Source organism: Empidonax traillii, unplaced genomic scaffold, assembly GCF_003031625.1.
Source record: "Empidonax traillii isolate 1590-97213 ecotype Southwest subspecies unplaced genomic scaffold, ASM303162v1 scaffold406:size580191, whole genome shotgun sequence".
NCBI classification, from domain to species: domain Eukaryota; kingdom Metazoa; phylum Chordata; class Aves; order Passeriformes; family Tyrannidae; genus Empidonax; species Empidonax traillii.
This window is the reverse complement of record NW_020955599.1, coordinates 523,752-545,827: the sequence shown is the minus strand read 5'-3', so window position 1 is coordinate 545,827 and position 22,076 is coordinate 523,752. Positions and strand designations below refer to the sequence as shown.

Genomic DNA, 22,076 nt, shown 5'->3' with positions numbered 1-22,076 from the left:
TTCAAAAGCAAAGCAGTGAAAGCCCTTGAAGCACCACGATGCAGCAGCACAGCAGGGAGGTGACAGACGTCACCGCAGCTCCAACCTCGGAGGGGTTTTGTGGTGTAATGAGCTCAGTGTGGGAATCTGGGGTGATCAGGCTGCTCTGCAGAGGGATGTGACCGCTGCAAGACCTTTGGGCTTGGGATAAAATCCCACAGTGGTTTGGGTTGGAAGGGACCTTAAAGCTCATCTCATCCCACCCCTGCCATGTCAGGGACACCTTCCACTGTCCCAGGGTGCTCCAAGCCCCGTCCAACCTGGCCTGGGACACTCCCAGGGCTGGGGCAGCTACAACTTCTCTGGGTTCCATCCCAGCCCTGCTCATCTGTGCTTCAGTTTTTCCCTCTTTGGAATGGCAGAACTGTTTGTAACACAGGGTTTGACTCGGGTTCTGCCCCCGGGCTGGACGAGCAGGGTTCAGGCTGTTCTCCTGGGGGATGGAGCTGTGGATGGATCCTCACAAAACCCCTGCTGGAAAGGAGCTGCTGTGCTCCCAGCAGAGCCTGATCACAGCAAATTGAAAATGAAAGGATGTCTTCTCAGCACAAAGAGAGCCTTTTCAGGAGGATCAGGTTCTTTTTTTTTTTGTCTCCCTCTTCATGGAAATGCAGGAATGATTAATAATCAACACATTTCTGTAGCCGCTTTTGTTCTTTATTCTTTGAACCTCTTAGGCTGTCATCTATTAATTTTAAATCTCAGAAGGTACAAGTATAGAAATAGATGATGGAGTAATCCAAGGGCTTCTGAGGAGGTGAAGCTTGCCTGTGATTGAATACAGGCATTTTGTATTATTCTCCAGGCCTCCTGCATGAAAATATTGCATTTAAGTACAAAAGAGGTCTTCATTTTGCCTTTAAATAAATAAACAAACTCTTCATCCTGTGAAGTGTTATCATCCTTGTGAGTGTATTGAAGCTGGGCAGTTTCATAAATATTAAGTCAAGAAGTCTCTTTGCACATATTTCTCTCCTATGAGCAGGCTTTGGCCTTGGGGAAATATCAGGTACCTAAGTATAGAAAAGTCTGAAGAGAAACTGCTAAATTCCAATAGGGAATTGCTAATTTTCTTTTAATTTTAGTATTGCTGTGCAAAGAGGAGTTTGGTTTTTTCCAAGTAACGAAGAAACAGCTGTGTTGGTGTTAAATATTCAGTGGATTTGTAAGTGACTTATTTAAAGATCTTCATCTTTGTAGATTTCCCTCATCTGAGAGCACCCTAAAGTATGATTTTTGTGAGGGGGAGTAATTTTTTTTTTTGGGTTCTTACCTTTCTCCAGTTGGCATTTTGTAGAGTCTGGGTCTAAAAACCGAAATACCAACACACCTTTTTGTTGCCAGCAAAGTATTTGATTCTTGCTTCCTCCAACTGCAGAAAAGTTGGGGAAGACTTTCTACTAAATGCTTAAAATAGGCAGTGGAGATTTGGAAAAAATGATGAGTGCTGGATTACACAACCAGCCTGGCTGGGGCTGAAAGTGCTTCCAGATCATTCAGAAATGGGCACTTTGGGAATGGCAGAGGGAGCAAAATGGTGCTCTGGCCCCAAAACGGAGCTGATCCCACAGCAGCAAAGGTGGCACCTGAAAGAAGGATGGAGAGAGACTGTTTCCAAGGGCCTGGAGGGACAGGACAAGGGGGAGTGGCTTCACACTGAGAGAGAGTAGGGTTAGATGGGATATTGGGAAGGAATTGTTCCCTGTGAGGGTGGGCAGGCCCTGGCACAGGGTGCCCAGAGAAGCTGTGGCTGCCCCTGGATCCCTGGGAGTGTCCCAGGCCAGGTTGGACGGGGCTTGGAGCACCCTGGGCTGGTGGGAGGTGTCCCTGCCCATGGCAGGGGGTGGAATGGATGGGCTTTGGGGTCACTTCCAACCCAACCCATCCTGGGATCCTCTGGAAGGTTGTAACAGTGGTTGTGTCCAGCTGTCACCCAGCACAGGCACCACGAGGAGCTCTGGGTGTCAGCAGTGCCTGTGCAGCAGCTTTCTGAGCTGTGCTCATGTACCAGCGATAGAATTGGTGTCACGACATCACTTAATGCCCCAAAAGGTGGGAAAGCCCTCTGAAGGGAAGGCTGGAATTGCATGGGAGTGCTTGAGTTATGTACTTATAGGCAGCTTGGTGTAAAAGAAGGTGATGATGTCTTGGGTGGGCTCTGAAATACTTCGCTCCCTTCTCTGTGTCATTCCAGCCTCTGTAAACCTGGTATTTACCATTTGGGACAAGTGTAATAACCTTAACATACTACCTAAATGTGACTTCAGTTCCCATGTGATGGAGTCCATTAAAAAAAAAAAAAAGACAGAAAAAGGTCAGTCTGGTCAGGTTTTTATTGTGTTTTATTGTATTATTTTATTTTTGTGAGAGCAAAAATTGGGACTGGTTTGGCTTGGACTGGCAGGAAGGGTTGGAAGTTTGGGAGACTGTGCTGGATAGAAAAAGAGCAAGGTTTAGTCAGGAGATGGGAATGTAAAAGGGAGAAGAGAAAATGAAAAACACGGAGTAGAAGGAATTGCAGTTGGAATAATGTTTCTGGCAAGTTTGAACCCCAGAACGCTTGGGAACATGGGGTTTTCTGGCATTCCCAGTATCCTTGGTTTTGCCTGCTGCTCTGTGCTGCTGGTGCATGCAGGGGACAGCCAGACCTTGCTGGTGACATTTCCTTGAGCTGCAGGTGGCAGAGCCCACGTGGGATCTGGGTGTCCCTGCAGTGAGAGCATCAATCCCTCACGTGGTGCGATTGCAGTCGTACTCCCTCTTGCTTTATTCCATGCCAAGGAATCGCTGACAGAAGAGCAGGATTTAGCTTGGAAGCATTGAAATGCACATTTAATACATGCCCATGTAACATTCATCATCCTGGTGGGGTGGTGTAGGATTATGCAACCACTTTTTCCTGCAGGACCTTTGTTGGGTGTTCAGGCTTGATGTATCATCATTTCATCAACGGTGACGTGGTGTTTTATTTTTATACTTGTTCATTGTGCAATTCTGCCATTTTTCACTGGATATCATGAAGATCTGAAAGGAAAATGCATTCCTTCCTGGTTAATATTCAACAAACAGTCTATAAAAAGATGTGGTTACTGTGCAGTGATGGCTTTATTTATCACCTTTCCGATGTGGCTAAAGCTGCTTGAATCTTCGATCAGAGCAGAGAGCTGATGGTTTGGGCTGCTTTGGCTTCATTTGGGACCTTAGCCCTAATTTCCATGAGGATCATGTCTGGCAAGAGTTGGTTCATCTTACACAGTGTGCACCACTCCTGTGGTTTGCACACCCCTGACTGTGGTGGTGCTCAGGTTGTAAGTCCTTGATGTTGTAAACATAGAAGCCCACGAGCCCTGGAGAGCTGAAAGTCTTCTGGCCACAAAGTCGATGTAGTTTGACCATAAAGCTGATGTAGTTTGACCCACAGTGGAACACATTCGGTAACAATCAGCCTTTAGTGGCCATATTAAAGTGAGTAAGGCAAAGCTGAACTTCTCAACCACTTCAGAAATAGATTTCATAGAACAAATACTAGAAATAAAAATAGTGGCTGCCTTTTGTTGTTTGTTTTAGATCTGTAGCTTCGTAACTGGGATGGAAAGCTAAGAAAAACACGTTATGTTTTCCCTTCTTGCATCGGACAAGGTCGAACTCTTGTAGACCTCTCCTGGTGCCTGAGGGAGGAGAGGGGGCTGCTTGCATTAACAGTTTAGAAGTTAAGCCTAACTTGACAACTTTCTTGACTGAAGAGGATGGAAAGAAGTTCACTGTGACTAAATCTAGCATACAATTAATTCTTCTCTGCAGTTCTGTGTGTTAATTGCTGTCATTGTGTGAACTGATGGTTTCAGCAAAAATAGAAAATTTTATAACTGGTGTGTTGCTTACAATGCAGTCTTAGTTTGAAGTGCCAGCCCGCAGTGGCTTTTTGAATCTCTTCTGTGCTGTCAATCTCCGTGAATCATCTTTATGTAAATGAAAGGCACCGTTGAAGAGAGCAAACCTGGGAAGTGTGGTTTGCGCTTCCCCTCGTGCCTCAGAAGCTTTGGGGCGGTGGTGGCACGATGTGGAGGTGAGTGTTTCTGGAGAGCTGCAGTTAAATCTCCCTCCACGGTGCCCTCAGCTCTCTGTCCAGCCCCAGTGGGAGAAGTGTGAACGTGTCCCTCTCAAATGGTGCCCCGAGGCAGAATTACCTCAACCTCCAGCAGAGCTGAGATGACTCGTCTTCAGGACTGGATTTTTCCCTTTCTGGCTGATGTGAGTCCAAAGTGTCCATTAACAAGGCAGCTCACGAGCAGTTCTGCTTTCCAGGCAGTGAAGACAAACCCCCACGTCGGTCTGTCCTCACCTTCCTCCTTCCCAAATTGTCTGTGGGGATACACCAGGAGCCTTGAGAAAGGCCCTGTGAACTGTGCCTGAAGTGTTATATCCCTGTCATTGCCAGAGAGGCTGGGAACAGCCTCCTGGCTCTTTTGGCACTTTGGTTGAACTTCTGAGCTGCCACTTTGGGCGCTGCCTTTGAGTAGCTGAATTTATTTTTCTGCGTGTTCCGTTGCTTGGAGACAGCGAGGAGGAGAAACAGTCGCTGCGGCTCATTTGGGTTCATTACTGATAAGTTAGCATCTCTAATACAGAAATGTATTTTTAATAAGACTAATGGGCTGTGATTCCTGGCTTTTGCCAGGCAGAATGTTAAATAAACTGTTGATGGACTGGGTATAGAACCTGACACCCCGAGGGCTTTGATGTCAGCTCGAGCAGTGCTGAGAGTGGCTGTGCTTGTGCAGGCTGTTCTCTGGGGGGGTTTTTATGCTGCTGCCACTTGAATGGGTGAATTTCTCCTGTTTTTTTTTTTTGTCCTATGTTCCCTAGAAATAGAATTAGATTTAAAAACTTAACAGACAACAACAGCAACAAACTCACCCTTCCCCCTCCAAACCAAAGCCCCCCAGTCTGACATTGTGTACCTGCTGAAGGACAAAGACTCCAAGCTGAGAGTGCCTAAAACAAATGTGTTTGCCTGGGAAAGCACTGGAACGTGTTCCCATTTTAGTCTGGTACTGTTTTTGACTGGGACAAGTTATAAATTTTCTGGTCTTGCATCAGATGTTGGCAGCAGCAGTTAGTTTTTAATCATTCATGGGGCAACATTCCTGTTGCTCAAAAAAGCATTTGTCTGATCAAGAGCTTTTCAGAATTTGTTTATAAACCCTTCCTTGCCGCTGGAATATTTGGACAGCGTTAGCAGCAAAACCCCAGATAATTATGAATAGCTGAAGCCATCTCTCTGTTTATTCCCTGCTTTTACAGATTGCCTCTTCAAGCTGTGTCCCATGAACCGCTACTCGGCTCAGAAGCAGTTCTGGAAGGCAGCAAAGCCGGGAGCCAACAGCACCACGGACGCCGTGCTGCTCAACAAACTGCACGTGAGTGCTCACCCTGGGGTCCCTCCTGCTCATCAACACTCACCCATCCTACCTGAACCAGGATTTCCAATCAGCCTGGCTCCACTGACGGGGAGACACCAACAGAGTGCATAAAGATCAGTGTGCAGGACTCGTGTGCAGATGGTCCAGCCCTCTGATTTACATGAAGTGCTGCTCAAGATCTGTGTCCATGGCGCGGGTTGGGAGCCCTGGTAGCCCTTGAGGCTCCTGCCCTGAACCTGTGCTGGATGTCACGCTGCTCCAAGGGGGCATTTTGGGTGGTAACAGCACAGAAATGGGACCCTGGAAACAGCTCCACAGAATTCTCAGGCATCGCATCTCGAGGTGGGGAATCGTGAGCTGCCGGTCTGATCAGTCTGTTGGGATTCCTCAAACAGACAGAGCTGCTGTTAACACATGGAAAGGTTGATGGGTAATTACGAGTAATTAGAAGGCCAGACAGCCTCTCCTTCCATATTAGCTCGCAGTATTTAATATTTTCTGGGTAAAATGTTGACATTCAGCAGCTGAAAACTCAGTAAGGCAGTTGATTGCTGTTTTTAGAGTCCCTATATAAAAAAAAAACCAACTTAACTTAAATACCATCTGTTGACTTTAGAGTTAAATAAACTCCGTGTTTATGTTAAAATTACATAGCTGGAGTACTTCATGTCAAAATTACAATTTGGGTATTTTTAGTCTCTTTAAGCCTATATTAAGCTCATTGTAGCCTGAAATACGAAATGGCCCCGTAGGAGAGTGTCACTTGCTGATTGCCATATGGCTGCCTTGCTCCTGCACTGCACAAAGACCCACTGTTGGACTCATTTTGCTTCTGAAAATACAATTTTATAAGCTAGAAATATTAACTTGGCAAGGATGAAGCTATTTTGGTGCTGGCTGTAGCACAAAGGTCCCTCACCTGGGCCGTGTTCCTCATGCTGATAAGAGAAGGAGACACTGCCAGCAAATTGGGGGGTTCTGGGTTGGTTGTTTTGGTTGTGTAAGGAAAGGGGAGAGTTCATGGATTTTAAGAGAAATTATGGTCTAAATACTGCATCATGCAGAGAAAAAAAAGCTTTGGAATTGCCCTGGATTACAGTGTTGTTGGGAGTTGTCTTCTCTTCCCTCAGTACTTCCCACTGCAGGTGTTTTGGGATCTGTCCCTACTCGTGTGACACTTTGCCCTTTTGTGCCAGTGTCCTGGAAATACAGGGTTGGATTTTTCCAGAATTAGCCCCAGCTGAGTGATGTTTGCAGAGAAATGTCCCGTCACGAACTGCTTGATTTGGGGAAAGGGTTTGAGAGCTTTCATTTTTACTGGGGATTATTTCATCTGCATCAGTGACATAAAGGCCGATGGGCTGAATCAGTGACCTGGGGCTTGAAAATAACTGGGTGCCATGTACCCCAGTCACATCCAGACTTCTTTTTCTGCCTGTTGTGTTGGCACAAGGGGTGCACCAAACCCCGTGTGTTCTGTGTGGGACCCTGTCCACGTGCTCAGAGCTCTGAGCTCTGCCCAGGGGGGAGGTTTCTTTATCAGTGCATTTAATTTCCAGCCCGACTGATGATGCAAGATGGGTTCGTCACCACTTGCCTTTTTTGGCTTCTGTTTGTCTGCTGGTGGAATTTACTGTGTGCCACGGAGTGCTGGGTGCTGAGGTCAGGTTATTTTAAGTTAATGCCATTTAAGGGATTTAAAATCTGGGACACTTGTCTCTCTCTCCCCGGTCCCACCTCGGTGCTGGTTGAGGAGCTGACATCTAGTGGCCAGAGAAGTGCTGCTTCTGGGATGAGTGTCAGGTTTGGTGTGTGCTCTGGAAGTGCATCCCGAGTCCTAATTGTGTTTTCACAGAAGACGTGTTTTTCTGTATTCATAATAAATGTGGCAGGCAGAGAAGTCCTGTCTGTGACTGCTGGTAGCTGAGAGGGATTTGGTGTCTTAAAAAAAAATCCTTTCTTGACAGACTACTTGGAAATCAAAGGAAAAAAAAAAGTTATATTTCAGTATTAATGAGAAAAATGTGCGTTGCTGAATGTACTTCTGAATTTGCTGAGCAGCTGTGTCTCAGGCTGTGTCTCAGGTTCTCCTGGAGCAAGAGCCACTTATGATACCTAACACAGCTTCTAAAAATAGCACATTTTGAGTGAGCTGAAATGGTGAAAGTCTGTAACAGTGAGCAGAGAAATCTTCCTTTGCTGTGGCTGAGCTCTGTCCTGTGTTACTACAGTGAGGAGCTGTGGGCACTTTTTTCCTCCAAGACAGAACTGGACCTACCACAGTCCTTGAGACCCAAACCATAAACCCTCATCCTTAACCTCCTAACAAGTTTAGTTTGAAATTACCCTCTACCACCAGATAGCAGTTAAAGCAAACACAGATCTATATTTTTGATTAAAATCATCTTTCATGTAAAGTGAGGGAGAATTTCCTAACCAAATGAAATGGTTTTAATAATAGCCCGGGCATAATAACTCACTGTTAAAACAAAAAGTGCAAGAGGCTCGTTATAAATTATTAACTATTATTATGTGTCCTTACAATCACTGGGTTTTGGAGGGGCTTTCCGTTTTATTACCCTGTTGGTGTGACCCAGGGGTGCTCAGCTGCAGCACAGAGTATCCAACAGCCTCGGGAAGGATGAGCTCTGGTGCCGGGAGTTGGGAATTCGGGTATCCAGAGCTGCAGTGGGCATCTGTACACATCTGCTCGATGATCCTGCTGCACAGGCTGGGGGCATTGGAGCTGTTGTAAAAAGACAGGCTGGAGAGGAGTTGGGGCCTGTATTGGCAGAGGAAAATAAAGAATCAAAGTTGAGGTTCTTTCCTTTCCGTTTGTATAGAAGTCAGTAAAAAGGAGCATAGAATTCCTGACTGGAGTTGGTACCCATCCCTTTTCATCTTTCCCCCCACAAGTACTTGCCTTCTCTTCTGTCTGAGCTTTTCATCTCATATTTTATTCCAAGATTTTGTCAAATTGTACCCCATTTACTTAAATGATGTGTGTCTATCTTCCTAAACAATTGAAAAAGGGAACTGGAAATTATGCTGTTGGAAGCTGGAAAAAAGGGAAATTGGGCTGTTTCAGCTGCTCACTGTTGTTGTTCCAGTTCTTTGAAATACTCTCCAAGAGCCTCAGGTGTTTGGCCACCCTTTTGTAAAACCCCAGGCCACTGAATTATTGTCCCTTGATTTCAGCATGCAGCCGACCTGGAGAAGAAACAGAACGAAACCGAGAACAGGAAACTGCTGGGAACAGTCATCCAGTATGGGAATGTGATCCAGGTAGGCTGTGGGAACAGTCATCCAGTATGGGAATGGGATCCAGGTAGGCTGTGGGAACAGTCATCCAGTATGGGAATGTGATCCAGGTAGGCTGTGGGAACAGTCATCCAGTATGGGAATGGGATCCAGGTAGGCTGTGGGAACAGTCATCCAGGATGGGAATGGGATCCAGGTAGGCTGTGGGAACAGTCATCCAGGATGGGAATGGGATTCAGGTGGGCTGTGAGTATCTTTCCCAGCTGGAGAGGATTTTGTTCAAAATTCCCTGCTCAGTGGACATGACATTTCTGGATTTCCTGGCCAAGATCTGCAGTATTGCCAGGTTTGGCCATGGCCTGCAGGGGGATCCTGGGAAGCAGGGACTGGGTGTGTACACCTGTGATAAGGTGACATTTTTGTTAGGGGTAATTGTGCTTCTTTTTGATGTCACCACTGATTGCTTTCTTCAGAAATAATTAGAATAGCTGATAGCTGGCCACGTGAAGGTGGCACGTGTGCAGCACCAAATACCTCTCACTGTCAAATGTTGACACAACAAATCGTAAATTGCCACAGAGAAGGAAAGTCCATAGGAATGGTCACATTTTCTGTTGAATGAGACCAAGCAAAGCAAGATAGGAGCAGCTTTGCCTCTTAGAGAGAGAGTCATTTACTCCCCAGAATTTCACAGGTTGTGCTCCTGAGTTTTTTAAGCTGGCTGTTGTAAAGTGATGAGGACACGGCTGAGTGTTTGTTGTTTGCTGGGGAAGGGACAGTTGGATTAACTGAAGGTGTTTGGTGCTGTAGGACTGTATCTGTGAGTGCTATTGTGCCTGAGCCATCGATATTTGTGTATAATTTAGTTTTAACTCCTGCATAGAAATGTAGTTGTCTCATGCACGCTCGGTTTCTTGAGGGGAGGAAGATGAGCATTCTTAGAACTGAACTCTGATTCTTATTCTAGCTGCTTCACTTAAAAAGTAACAAATACTTAACAGTAAATAAGAGGCTTCCAGCTCTGCTAGAGAAGAATGCAATGAGGGTGACCTTGGATGAAGCTGGAAATGAAGGTTCCTGGTTCTACATCCAGCCCTTCTACAAACTGCGCTCCATCGGAGACAGTGTAAGTGCTGGGAGCAGTGTCCTCACCTGCTCCCTTGGGCACAGCTTGGCCACGCTGGGCTTGGGAATCCTGCCTTGCAATTAATGAAATGCACAGATCTCTTAGTGCCTGATGATGCAGGAACAACCTTTTTCCTATGCTGTCATGAGGGGGAGGAAAATTGCTATGGTAACTTGTATTTTGGAAACGTGGAATGATCTAACATCGGAGGGAATAAGGGACCTGATTAGGCTGGCCTTGCACAATTCCTGCCCAATTCAAAATGGTAGGAAATGTTGAGTTCCTTCAGGAGGCTTGGAAGAAATAATTAGCATCTTGATTTTCAGTGTTGTCAGTTCAGAATCAAAACTCATCATCACTTCGGATATGAGGAATGAGGTAATAAGGAAGTCAAATGTTCCTGTTCATGGGAAATCTGGAAAAAATGGTACTGATTAAATGCATTGCCATTTTAATCTCTTAATCTTGGGGTTTTTTTCTTGCAAAATGTGAGTCACTGGGGTATATTATTTGCCTAAAAGCAGGAGGTAATAAGTATCAGTGTGCTCTGGGGTTTAAGCCAGGTATATATTTGGCACCTAAACACAGTGAGCTTTATCAAGGAGCAGTAATTTATCCTGTAGCCCCCTCTGCACCAGAACTCAGTCTGCTGCTTCTGCAAGGCTCTGAGACCAGCATCACTGGGGTTTTTGCCTCAGTGACTGAGTATGGTGAGGTAAACTCTGAACCAAACAGAACCCTGGCAGAACACTCAGACCGGCATCTCTCCTAACTGCAGGAAGGTGGTTTCCTCCCATCACTTCCATTAAAAAAAAAATAAAAAAAAAAACGGAAGAAAAAGAGTTTTCCCAGTGTGCAAATTTCTGTCTGATGCTGCACTTCCCTCCAGGTGGTCATTGGAGACAAAGTGGTCCTGAATCCTGTCAATGCTGGGCAGCCTCTCCATGCCAGCAGCCATCAGCTCGTGGATAACCCAGGATGCAATGAGGTGAGGGGACATGGGCACAGCTGGAGCTGCTGGACAGAGCTCTCTGTGCTTCAGCTAAGCTGTTTGTGCGTGTTTTATGAAGTCCAGCAAGTTGTTTGGTACCTATGGCATTGCTTGGTAATCAGTGACTTAGCAGAGCTTGCAGACTTTTGTCATATCTGTGTTGGGCACTGGCAGAGCGTTGTCCCTTTTACATGACTGCCTAAAAATAGGGTTTTTTTTTTCAAAATCAAAAGTTGTGGCACAGTCATGTGCCCCATACTGGTCCCTGTGAAGGAAATGAACTCTGCCCTCAGCCAAAACCAGCACAGATGTGTAGCACATCACTTGCAGGCAAGTCAGCTCTGAAGTTCCTTGTTCTGGAGTAGATGCAGAAAGGGCTTTGGTTCTCCAGAGTAACACAACCAGGACTGCAGGATTCCGGCGAAAACTGCCTAGAAAGTTAAGACAATGGCTCGTATCTTGTGGAGGCACAAGACAGTGGGACTGATGGGTTCCGTTCTCTCTTCAGGTCAACTCAGTGAACTGCAACACCAGCTGGAAAATCGTGCTGTTCATGAAATGGAGCGACAACAAGGACGACATCCTCAAAGGGGTGAGAGCCGGAGCCCTGCCTGCCTGTAACCCACCCCCTGGGGCTGCTGCCCCTGCTGACCCTGCTGCTTTGGCAGGGGGACGTGGTGAGGCTGTTCCACGCCGAGCAGGAGAAGTTCCTGACGTGTGACGAGCACAGGAAGAAGCAGCACGTGTTCCTCAGGACCACGGGCAGGCAGTCGGCCACGTCTGCCACCAGCTCCAAGGCCCTGTGGGAAGTGGAGGTGAGGGTTGTAACCCAGGCTGGGGGTGGCTTCGGAGGAACAATTACTGCTTCTCTTTAAAAACATTGTATCTGGAATTCTTTCATTAGGTAGAAGTCTTCTGGTGTTCTGAGTTTATATTTCTGTTCCTTTACCGGCTGCGCTTTCTGTGTGACAGTCACAGTGGAGTTCTGCTGTCTGAGGGTGCAGCACAGAGCTCTCAAGTTCAGGTGCCTGACAATCCAGAAAAGGGGGACAGAGAAACATCTGTGAAGTCATTTTCTTACCAGTCACTGAAGTTTAACACCAGCTTATAATTTCCACTGTCCCGCTGAGTGTACCGAACGCTCTATTTTTGGTGTGGAATAATGTGATTATGCATATCCTCATTTGATAGGAGGCTGCAACCCTTTGCTGGTCTGTCTGAAATGGCTTTTTTTTTCTTCTACTTGGCTTTTAAACAGAGTGACTAACACCTTGGCCAGCTCTGGCTTCTTAAAATATCCTTAGTCGACTGGTGTTATTAGAGTTGGTTTATGATTTTAAATGTGAGCTGCATGTAAGAATCAAAAAATTAATCGTAATGGTGGGTAGGTGGTGTTTATATTCTCCTTCCAGAAGTATCTGCTTTGACATTCAGCTTCTCCTGTATCAGAAATGAAAGCCTGACTCTTAATGCACATCACTTGGGCATGGCACAGCTCATCAGTCTGTGGCAACTGTGCATGTGTGTGCAGCCACCTGGTGCGAAATGTGGGCACAGGTGAGATGGACTGTGCTGGGTTTTCCCTAAGGAAGCAGGTGTATCCACAGAGCAGCTGATGTGAGGGAGCAGATCATCAGGTGATGGAGGCTCTGCCTGCCCCAGGAGTCAGGGAGTAAACAGAACTGCTCTCTTGTACAGCAGCGTTGCATCTGAAATACTTCCAGGCGTCCTCCCTCACCGGCTTTGAGAGGGTCAAAAATCAGTTAGACCGAAAGGGGAGAGGATTTGTTGCGTGGCTTTAGCAAGCGTTTCGAGACCTGGCAGCACATTTAGGTGTAAAGCACCTTCCTGAATGACTTGTGTGCCAACTTGTACCATGTCTTTGCTGCTGTGATCGACGAGCTGCAGTGCTCGGGGCATTGGCTGCTCGGTGCGATGTTCGCAGGTAATCAGGGGCTCATCCTGTCCTGTTGCTCTGGCTCTGCTCGCTCTCAGCTGCCCCTGCAGCGAGTCAGTGCTGCTGGAGGGGGTGTGTGCCGTGCCCTGACCGTGCTCTCCCCCTGGCAGGTGGTGCAGCACGATCCCTGCCGCGGCGGCGCCGGATACTGGAACAGCCTCTTCAGGTTCAAGCACCTGGCGACCGGGCACTACCTGGCAGCAGAGGTACAGGGGCTGCAGGGCCTGCCCTCCCTCTCACCGTGGTTCCTGCCTCTCACACCTTCAGAAAACCTCTCATTTCCTGCCCTAAAACCAGCCCCGGGGAGGGGAGCGGGACAGCGCTGGGGTCGTTCGGGTTAACGCAACAGCGGGGGCTGAACGTTGAAGATAAGGTGGAAGAACCTTGAAAGAACACCATGGTTTGGGGTGGTCTGGAGCTGATTTGACTTCCTGTGTGAATTCTAGAGGCAGTAATTTCTCCTGCAGAGAATAGGCACTAAATAGTATCCTGTCATGTGGGCAGTAGAATGAAGATGACTTTATTAACAGATGAATAAATGGTAAATGGCTGAGAGGCTTTGGGGGAAAATGAATTCAACTGTTGGTGATTTCTCTTGAATCACTGATTTTCGAGCAGAATTGTAGAACTGAGTATAAAATGAAAATACAACCAGACTTCACACCAGTGTGAAAGAACTGCAGAGAAAGAAAATATCCCATTTTATATTCGTCTGATAAGCAGATTGGAAAACCAGCAGCATTTCGTCACATGCACACTTGCAAATCCTTTTCAGTAGTGATCCAGTGTACAGCTTTTCCAGTAAATCTTGGGGTTTCTAATCAGCCAAAACAAAAACGTGGTCTTGCATCATGCAAGAATAGACCAGAGGAAATGGCTCACCCGATCCCTGGGTAGAACAGTGTTTGTTCTGAGAGATTTCTGCCCAGCCAGTTAATTTCTAGTTGGAAATTCCACTTGGAATTTAAAAAAAAACCCCAGACATAAAGTTGCTAACTCTCTACTCTTGCTCCTGTAGTGATTATCCCGAATGACTAAATCTCTCTGCGTGTTTGCAGACCATTTAATTCTGAGTTTTTTGGGCAGAGAGTGCCTGCTGAGCCGTGCTGGGTTTGGGCAGCGTGTCCTGCATGCCTGGTGGAGCTGTGGCAGTGCAGGGATTTTTAACAGCATGAGTTTAGCTGGTGCTGGGGCTGTTTCCCACTTCCCCCTCTGCTGGAGTTTTGACGTGCCTGTGGTTCTGTTTCATCAGGTAAACCCTGACTATGAGGAAGATGACCTGGAGTGTCAATCCTCAGTAAGTATAGGCAAGAGTATGATCTTGCCCCTGGTTGAGGAGGGCTTGGCACAGGCCCAGGCTTTACCCGGGCAGTGCAGAGCTGGGCCAGGCTTTGTTGGCAGTGAAGCAACTAAAAACCTGAGGATGCTCTGAAGGCTTTTAAGGCCTGCCTAGAGGAGTGGAAATGAACTGGATTAGGCTTTAGAGAAGAGCAGGGCACTGGGAGCTGAATTTATACATTACCTGACCCCCCCCTCGCCTCCTCCCTTTGTGGCATCCCTTTTTCTGTCGTTGTTTCCTTGAAGCACTGTCTTGAGTAGGTCTGAAAAGCAAGTTGCTCCAGCTGACACCAGATGGGAAGTGTCCCTGAGGGGGATGTCCCACAGTGCTGTGCCTGTCACTTGTCTGACCTCCTTGTTTAAGAAACAAATCCCCTCTCGTTGTACTTGTCACAGGAAAACAGGATAACGGGTCTAGAGAGCAGGAATGAGGGGGATCTGAGTGCCATTCCTCTGATTTTCCTGTGAAAGCAAGTCTGTGGTGTTGTCAGTAAATGTTGTTGTGTCGAAGATTGGGTGTGTGATGCTTTGTATTAGTAGAAGCTTCTTTTTGGTGTCAAAGGGAGCCAACATTGCCTCTAGCTGGAAACAGAGAAAACTGGAACAGCACTTTCCATTGTGGATTATGTTTAATAAGTTGGATTTGATCACAGGCTTATGCAGCTTTCTTGGTCACTTATCCTCTATTATGGAAGATTTGCTCCATTTGGAGATGACAAAGAGCTACTCCTCCCCTCTTCGAGATGAATGTGGTGCTTTGAAATCCTGCAGGCTGGATTTTTCCTCCTAAAAGGATTTGTCATTATAGCCTGGCCATTAAAACGCTTCCCTTGCCCCCAGATATTGAGCTGTTACCCTGATTAGTGGCATTTGGCTGCTCAACTGCAGTAAACATACTAAAAATATGAACAAAAACCCACCCATAGCTTTTGTCTGGGGGGATGAGGGAGGGGGATCCAATATTGAGCTATTTTGTTGGCTTAACTTTTGAAAGTTAATTGTTGTTGATGCCTTTCAGGGAGTCATCCATCCTCCTGTGATGTGCAGTGATAACATTAATGCACTCAGAGCTCTCCTGCTTTTTCCCTGCTCTGTCTCTTTACCACTAGGTGGCAAAAACAGACCAGAAAGAACAGGATCAGGAGCACATAACTGAGTTCTGACGTGAAATCACCACATCCTCTAACATTCACTGCTGACAGGAGGATGTAGGCTCCTTTATCCACCTCTATCCAAACTGCAGCTTGCTCCAAACGTGAGCTGTCTGCAGGGTTTCTGGGCACAGCTCTGTGTGTTATTGTTCTCTCCCTATCCCTCAGGGAGCTGTACCAGAAGGGGTTCAGATGGGCAGGGCTGAGGTGCCAGTTCTGCCTCTGAGCAGCAAAGGGGGCTGCTGTTGTCAGCTTTGGGGTTGAGGCATCCCTGCTCCCGAAATTGCCCCATTTCCTGCTTTCTGATTCACTGCTGGTTCCGTGTCCAGCTTTGCCACGGTGTCAGTGAGTGCCCAGTTGTGTCCTGGAGCACTCACCGAAGGCAGAGCAGCTGTGCTCCTCGCTGCGTTCCATCCCCTTGCTGGGGGGGTGAGGAGGCAGCTGAAATTTGGAGAATTCATTCCAAGTGAGCGAATTTCTCCCGGTGTGAAGCCTCCAGATGGACTCCTGGAGTTGCTTCTTCCCTTGAAGGCACGCTCCCAAAATGTATTTCTGTTCCATACAGATAGCTGCCTGTTCCCATGTGCAAAATCAGACTTGAAATGTCACTGCTTTGCAGCCAAGTTCATTGACTGCAAATATGTGAACCTCAGAGTATCCTGAGGCACAAGCAACACCGGGTACCTTTCCCATATGTTTAAGGATTGCAGTGCCTTCCTCCAGGACTGTGAAAGACAGCTGATTGAGTGCTGACTGCTTTGGGTGCCACCATCCCAGAGAAACTGATAAATCCCCTTGAAAATCGCACCCAGGATGGAGGTGGTTGTACATGGACAGCTGGCTCCTGTGTGCCAGACAGTGAGCAACCTCCTCGTGGACCAGTGGTGGCTGGGAGCGCCCCAGGAAAGCTTTTGGAGAAAGTTGTTGTTCCTTTTTTCAGTTTGTCTTCATTTTTCCCTACCCTTGTGTCCTCTCATCTGAAAAGCCAGGGATTTATCCAGCTGATGTCAGTGTCTTTATTTTGTTGAAGGGGGCTGGTGATTTGCCAGCACCTTGGGAATAAAGGTGCCCTTGGTGCCATGGCCCTTGTAGCATGTTGTGCTTGAGGGCTGTGGTGTGAACAGCAAGACATCCAACCCCCTTGATTATTAGCTTTTTGTTTCTCTTGGCCTGGGATTGAGAGATAGGAGTCCCGTTCTTGCTGCTGAAGTTGATTATTTCCCAGCAAGACTGTTGTTGGTGCATTGTGTGGCCGGTTTTTTTTATATTTGCAGCTCACTCATTACTTTGTTAGAGGGATAACTGCAGTGTGTGTGACGAGCTGGCGGTGTCAGGGGTGGGGATCTCAGCCGATGTGGGTCGGCTGAAAGCAGAGTCAGAGTTCCCCGTGTGTGGGGGGTGAGTGGCTGGGGGCTCTCGTCTCTTGTGGCCCTGTGTGTAAGATGGAATGTCTGGTGTGGGGTTTGCTGTGGCTGTGAGCCAGAAACCCTCAGGGGCTGCCCCGGGGCAGGCTCGGAGTGCTGGCTGAGAGCACCGTGCTGGTGTCCTGCAGCCCAGGAGCTGCAGCATCTGCACGGGCCGGGCTGTTTGGGGCTGGGCAGGGGCTCTGGGGCCGGGCCTGACCCCGGGGGTGTCGTTCCCAGCTGGACCCCGAGCAGGACGCGGCGCGGCGGGGCCCGCGGGCCCAGGAGAAGATGGCCTACTCCCTGGTGTCCGTGCCTGAGGGCAACGACATCTCCTCCATCTTCGAGCTGGACCCCACCACCCTGCGCGGAGGAGACAGCCTTGTCCCCAGGTACGCTGAGCTCGCTCTGCTGGGCAGCCTGGGCACCTCTGTGCCCCCTCACCCTGCGTGCTTTTATCCTCTGGAGCTGAGTTCTTCCTCAGGTTATTGTAAAAGTACTTAAAAAAACGCCTGAAGCTTCACTTTAGTACTTTAGGTTTGAGTTACGAGCACTTACAAATGAGTTATGATGAGAACATTGTTTTATAGATGGGAAAATTGAGATTAAGTGACTTCCCAAGTGACTTCCTTGTCAGGGAACGGCCTGGGACTAAAACCCTTGGGTGTCCTATCAGGCCACTCCTGTGACCTGTCTGTATAATGTTAGTTAGGATGTAACATCAAGTATTTAGCACTTCATTTTCTGTTGTTTACATGTTCTCTACTGTTCATATGGTACATCTTCCTACTTGTAAGATGCTGAACCCTTCAAAGCACATGATCTGCATGGTGGCCCTTTGCTGTCTGTTCCCACTGAGAAAGCACAGCAAACTTATTCCACTTGAGCAACTCTCTGAATTGCCAGATACTCCAAAATAAAGATATCAGGGAGTTGTGGGCTGAAAGCTCCGAAGGTAAGGGAGGAAGCTGGCAGCTCAGACACTCCAAATCAGTGGAAATGTGAGGAAGGGAAGAGGTTTAATGTGTTACTGTGCAGCAGCTGAGTTACAGCAGCACAACGTGGACGTGGTTCTGTTTTAAAGCAGAATCTGTTTCACTGCAGAAGACTTCCTGAGGTGAATTTATAGAATGAACTAAGGCAAGAGGAATGCTATTCCTGTTGTGGTGTGCAGCATGGATGGGGATGACACTTCTTTTCCACTCGTTCCTGCCAACATCTCGCAATCCGAACAATGTGAAGATTCCCTGGCAGGGGAGCTGACTCACGCTCTGGAACTCTTGGCTTTCTTTCAGGAACTCCTATGTCAGGCTCAGGCACCTCTGCACCAACACCTGGGTTCACAGCACCAATATCCCTATTGATAAAGAAGAGGAGAAACCCGTGATGCTTAAAGTAAGTTCTGGTTCTTTGTGTAAGCACATCCCTTGACTCCTGTATTTCCACAAAGGTGAGTTGGCAGGAGTTCCAGTCCCTGGGACTGCTGGGCCCGTCATACACCAAGCATGGACCAGTAACCACCAGTGCCCATGCAAAATCCTGGCTCTTAAAGGCTCAGTTTTGTGGTGTTTTACCGGTTATGCTGTTCAGTGTCTGCTCCACAACAGTCATCATCAGGAGGATGTTTTTACCACCGTTTACAACAACGTTTTGCCATCTCACCTGCTGTTTCTCTGGGTTTGGGAGCAGCTCTGAGCTTACACAGAGGGGTAGTGTTCTCAAGGTTTGGCTTCAGCAGTAGTCTTGTGCTGGCTGAGCAGAGTGGAGCTTTCCTCCTGTTTCGTTATCGCCGGCTACATGAACCACTGCTTTGTTCCTGCCTTGGGGTTTGATGATAAAACTCTTCTGGGTTTCAGATTGGTACCTCTCCAGTGAAGGAGGACAAAGAAGCCTTTGCTATAGTACCAGTGTCACCTGCAGAGGTTCGGGACCTGGACTTTGCCAATGATGCAAGTAAGGTTTTAGGTTCCATTGCTGGCAAGTTGGAAAAGGGAACAATAACCCAGAATGAAAGAAGGTAAGGAAAGCAGAAGTGGGTTCACATGATTTGCTTCCTTTACTCAGTAACTGTTCCTTTGAAAATTTTATCTGTGTATGCAATAGGAGAGGGATTTGGTTTCCTCCTTGGTGAGATTTAAAAAAAACCTGGTGCTTCCATTGTTGTCGTGTGGACAGTGGAGTTTCTCAGGCCTGGTCTGTCCAGCCCTCCCTGTCCTCTGTGAAGTGAGAGCATGAGAAATGTTGTGAGCTTGGGGGACTAATCCCCAGCATACCTTTGCAAATTGAGTGTGGGAATTCCTAATCCATCTTGTGAAGACTGAACATATGACTTGTTGCAAATCCTCTGACTGTGTCCACGAAAATGTGGCCACACAAAAAGAGCACAGAGGTGGCTGTGTCAAACCAGGGCCCATGTGCTTCCATAGCCAAGTCCTTTTACTTGGCCTTGGCAGAGATTATCACCTGATTTATTGTTTCTGACAATTGAAAGAGCTGCCAAATAGAACTTGGCAAGAGCAGAGTTGCCCTGAAGTGATACTGTTGTCTTACTGCTGCTCTTGTTTAGCTGTTGGACCCTGAGGCTGTAGCAATGGGGGAGCATTAGTTCCTAATTTTAAGTTCTGTACAAACCTCTGAGCTTTATCCAGTCTCTAATTGATGCTCATTTTTCACTTAGCATTTAGAAAGCTGTGTAAACTTACCCTGGCATTGTTCTTTTAACACAGAGAACTTGCAGCCTTGTGTTAACAACTTCTGGCTTTTCCGTAGATCTGTTACCAAATTGTTGGAGGATTTGGTCTACTTTGTTACTGGTGGAACTAATTCTGGACAAGACGTCCTTGAAGTGGTGTTTTCTAAACCTAACAGAGAACGGCAGAAGCTGATGAGAGAACAGAATATTCTAAAGCAGGTGGGCTGTGCTTTTCTGGAAACTCTGCCTACAAGAAGGGTTTATGGAAAAAAAAACCTGTTAATAGAGAACCTGGGCAAGTTGTGGGGGGGCTTGGAGCAACCTGGGCTGGTGGAAGGTGTCCCTGCCCACGGCAGGGGGTGGAACGAGATGAGCTTTAATGTCCCTTCCAACCCAAACCATTTTGTGGTTCTGTGAAATTTTGGTCACAAATTATTTGGACTGGAAGTTCCTTTGAGTTGCCAGCTTTCAGCAGGCTCTGGGGAGTGGGATTGTAGGCCCACTGTTGCTAGAAGAAAAAAATTAGAGCATATGGTGTTGAATTAAGGTGATCAGCATCTTCTGTCCAGGCTGCTCTGTGGCCCAGGAGCTTGGTGAATGTGGTGGATTTCTCATGTACCTTCAGAAGTTTAAAGGCACTGCTTTTACACTGGTTTCAGCCAGGTAAGGCAGTGCCTCATGGGGCTGTGTTTTCAATGCACTGCAGATTTTCAAGCTGCTGCAGGCGCCGTTCACGGACAGCGGCGATGGGCCGATGCTGCGGCTGGAGGAGCTGGGGGACCAGCGCCACGCTCCCTTCAGGCACATCTGCAGGCTCTGCTACAGGGTGCTCAGGCACTCCCAGCAGGACTACAGGAAGAATCAGGTTGGGAATGTGCCTGTCATGTTCAATGGCACCAGCGCTGCTCGTGTGCTCCTAAACAAAGGCTGCATCCCGTTAATGAAACCCCGCTGTGCTGTGCTTGGTTGTACAGTCAGCAAGAGACTTTGGGATGGCTCAGTTTTGTCCTATCTGGATGTTTTTCGGCTCTCTCAGAGACTATAACGTAATTAGCACTGGTTTCAAGTGGGATTTAAGAGAGCGACAGAATTTCTAGATTTCTAATTGTCACATCCAGGTGAATTTACACGACTTTATTCACTCTTGCTCACTTCAGGCTCCTTTGAAAGTTATCTTTTGAATCAAGTCTGCTCAGTTTTGTTGCCGTGTATTAAAAGCAAACTCCTCTCAGATAAGGATAACTGCCTTGCTGGTGTCTAGCCTGGGAAGGAGGTGTTAAATTTGTCTGTCATTTGCTTTCTTTCAAAAGAACAATTTGGATCTAATCCCGTTCGCTCCCTGGGATGTTGGTATTGATGAACATCCTCCTGTTTTCTCTCATTGTTTTAAATTCCGAGGATTGCTTACAACCCCTTGCTCCTTCCTTCCCTCTGTGTTTTGAAGGAATACATTGCCAAGCAGTTTGGCTTCATGCAGAAGCAGATTGGCTACGACGTGTTGGCCGAGGACACCATCACAGCCCTGCTCCACAACAACCGCAAGCTCCTGGAGAAGCACATCACAGCTGCCGAGATTGACACCTTCGTGAGTCTCGTGAGGAAAAACAGGGAGCCCAGGTGAGATCTGCGTTTTTGAGTGTATAATTACCCTTTTCCTCCTGAGGAAAGCCTGTACCTGCCAGCTTGCTCAGAAGGAAGCACAGCTAGTTCCTTCTGTTTTGACACTCCATTCCTTCCCCCTCGGGCAGCACTCCTGCTCTGCACTGTTCAAATGGAGTTCTGACTGTTTTCTTCCTGAAATGGAGATTGCTTCAGTCTAGATCTCCCCAGTGATTGATACCCCTTTGGCTCGTGTTTCCCACCAGGTTTTTGGATTACCTCTCTGATCTGTGCGTTTCCATGAACAAGTCTATTCCGGTGACACAGGAGCTGATCTGTAAGGCTGTGCTGAATCCAGCCAATGCAGACATTCTCATCGAAACCAAGTAAGTGAATGCCTGCAGAGCTGGTTTTCCTGGTGTGAAACAGAAGGAAGGTGCTTCAGAGCTGAGCACTCTGCTGGCATGCCTAGAGGAAGCAGGAATTGTGTGTGGGGGGTCCTCTTCAAACACAGGGGAGCCGGGGACTGACGACAGCAGACGTCTGTCGGGGTGTTCTCAGCCCTGCAGGCAGAAACCTTGGAGCTGTCTCATTGATCCAAAGGAGACAGGCTGTGCAGGAAGGTGTGCAGGCTCCTGTGGGCCTGATCCTCCTCTGGGCTCCAGGCTGGCCTCCATCAGCCCGGGAGGGAGCTCAGCTGGCAGTGGAGCAGACCCTGACCCATCCCTGCCACCCTTTCCTCCCTCTGAGGTTTGGATCTTGGTCTGCAGCTCTCAGCACTGCCCTGCCACTGCTGAGGCCTCATAGCAGGCACCAGACCCTGCTTGTCTTGGGCAAAGATGTCTTTATTCAATATATACACTAGGGAATAGATGACTGTTATCAAAATGCTGGGAAAAGGAAGCCAGGTAGGATTTAAAACACAAACGGGTGAGAGTGTTCTTGCACTTGTGATTGTCTTCATGAAATCATGAAGGCTGTATTTATTTCCAGCAGCGCTCAATGTTGCTACATCACTTATTCATCCTTATCCTTATATATTTAATTTGATTTTTTTTCAGATGTGCAGTCTTTTCTTTGCTGAAGAACTAAAAGT

At 47.5% G+C, this 22,076-nt stretch overlaps 1 protein-coding gene across 13 annotated transcripts in view; it reads left to right on the top strand.

Moving 5' to 3' along the window:
* Window positions 1-22,076, top strand: part of ITPR1 (inositol 1,4,5-trisphosphate receptor type 1) — a 142,505-nt gene that overhangs the window by 26,715 nt on the left and 93,714 nt on the right. For 7 of the 13 annotated variants that reach the window (XM_027893802.1, XM_027893800.1, XM_027893793.1 and 4 more), the window contains 15 exons: window positions 5,344-5,459; window positions 8,661-8,747; window positions 9,691-9,849; window positions 10,739-10,837; window positions 11,349-11,432; window positions 11,509-11,655; window positions 12,908-13,003; window positions 14,050-14,094; window positions 16,930-17,081; window positions 17,985-18,084; window positions 18,546-18,706; window positions 19,459-19,600; window positions 20,088-20,246; window positions 20,826-20,998; window positions 21,247-21,366. In XM_027893802.1, coding sequence (XP_027749603.1) covers window positions 5,344-5,459; window positions 8,661-8,747; window positions 9,691-9,849; window positions 10,739-10,837; window positions 11,349-11,432; window positions 11,509-11,655; window positions 12,908-13,003; window positions 14,050-14,094; window positions 16,930-17,081; window positions 17,985-18,084; window positions 18,546-18,706; window positions 19,459-19,600; window positions 20,088-20,246; window positions 20,826-20,998; window positions 21,247-21,366 — 1,840 coding nt within the window. Of the gene's footprint in view, window positions 1-5,343; window positions 5,460-8,660; window positions 8,748-8,806; window positions 8,834-9,690; window positions 9,850-10,738; window positions 10,838-11,348; window positions 11,433-11,508; window positions 11,656-12,907; window positions 13,004-14,049; window positions 14,095-16,929; window positions 17,082-17,984; window positions 18,085-18,545; window positions 18,707-19,458; window positions 19,601-20,087; window positions 20,247-20,825; window positions 20,999-21,246; window positions 21,367-22,076 lie in introns of those variants that run through there. The other 6 variants (XM_027893803.1, XM_027893801.1, XM_027893796.1 and 3 more) reach the window with 3 other exon arrangements.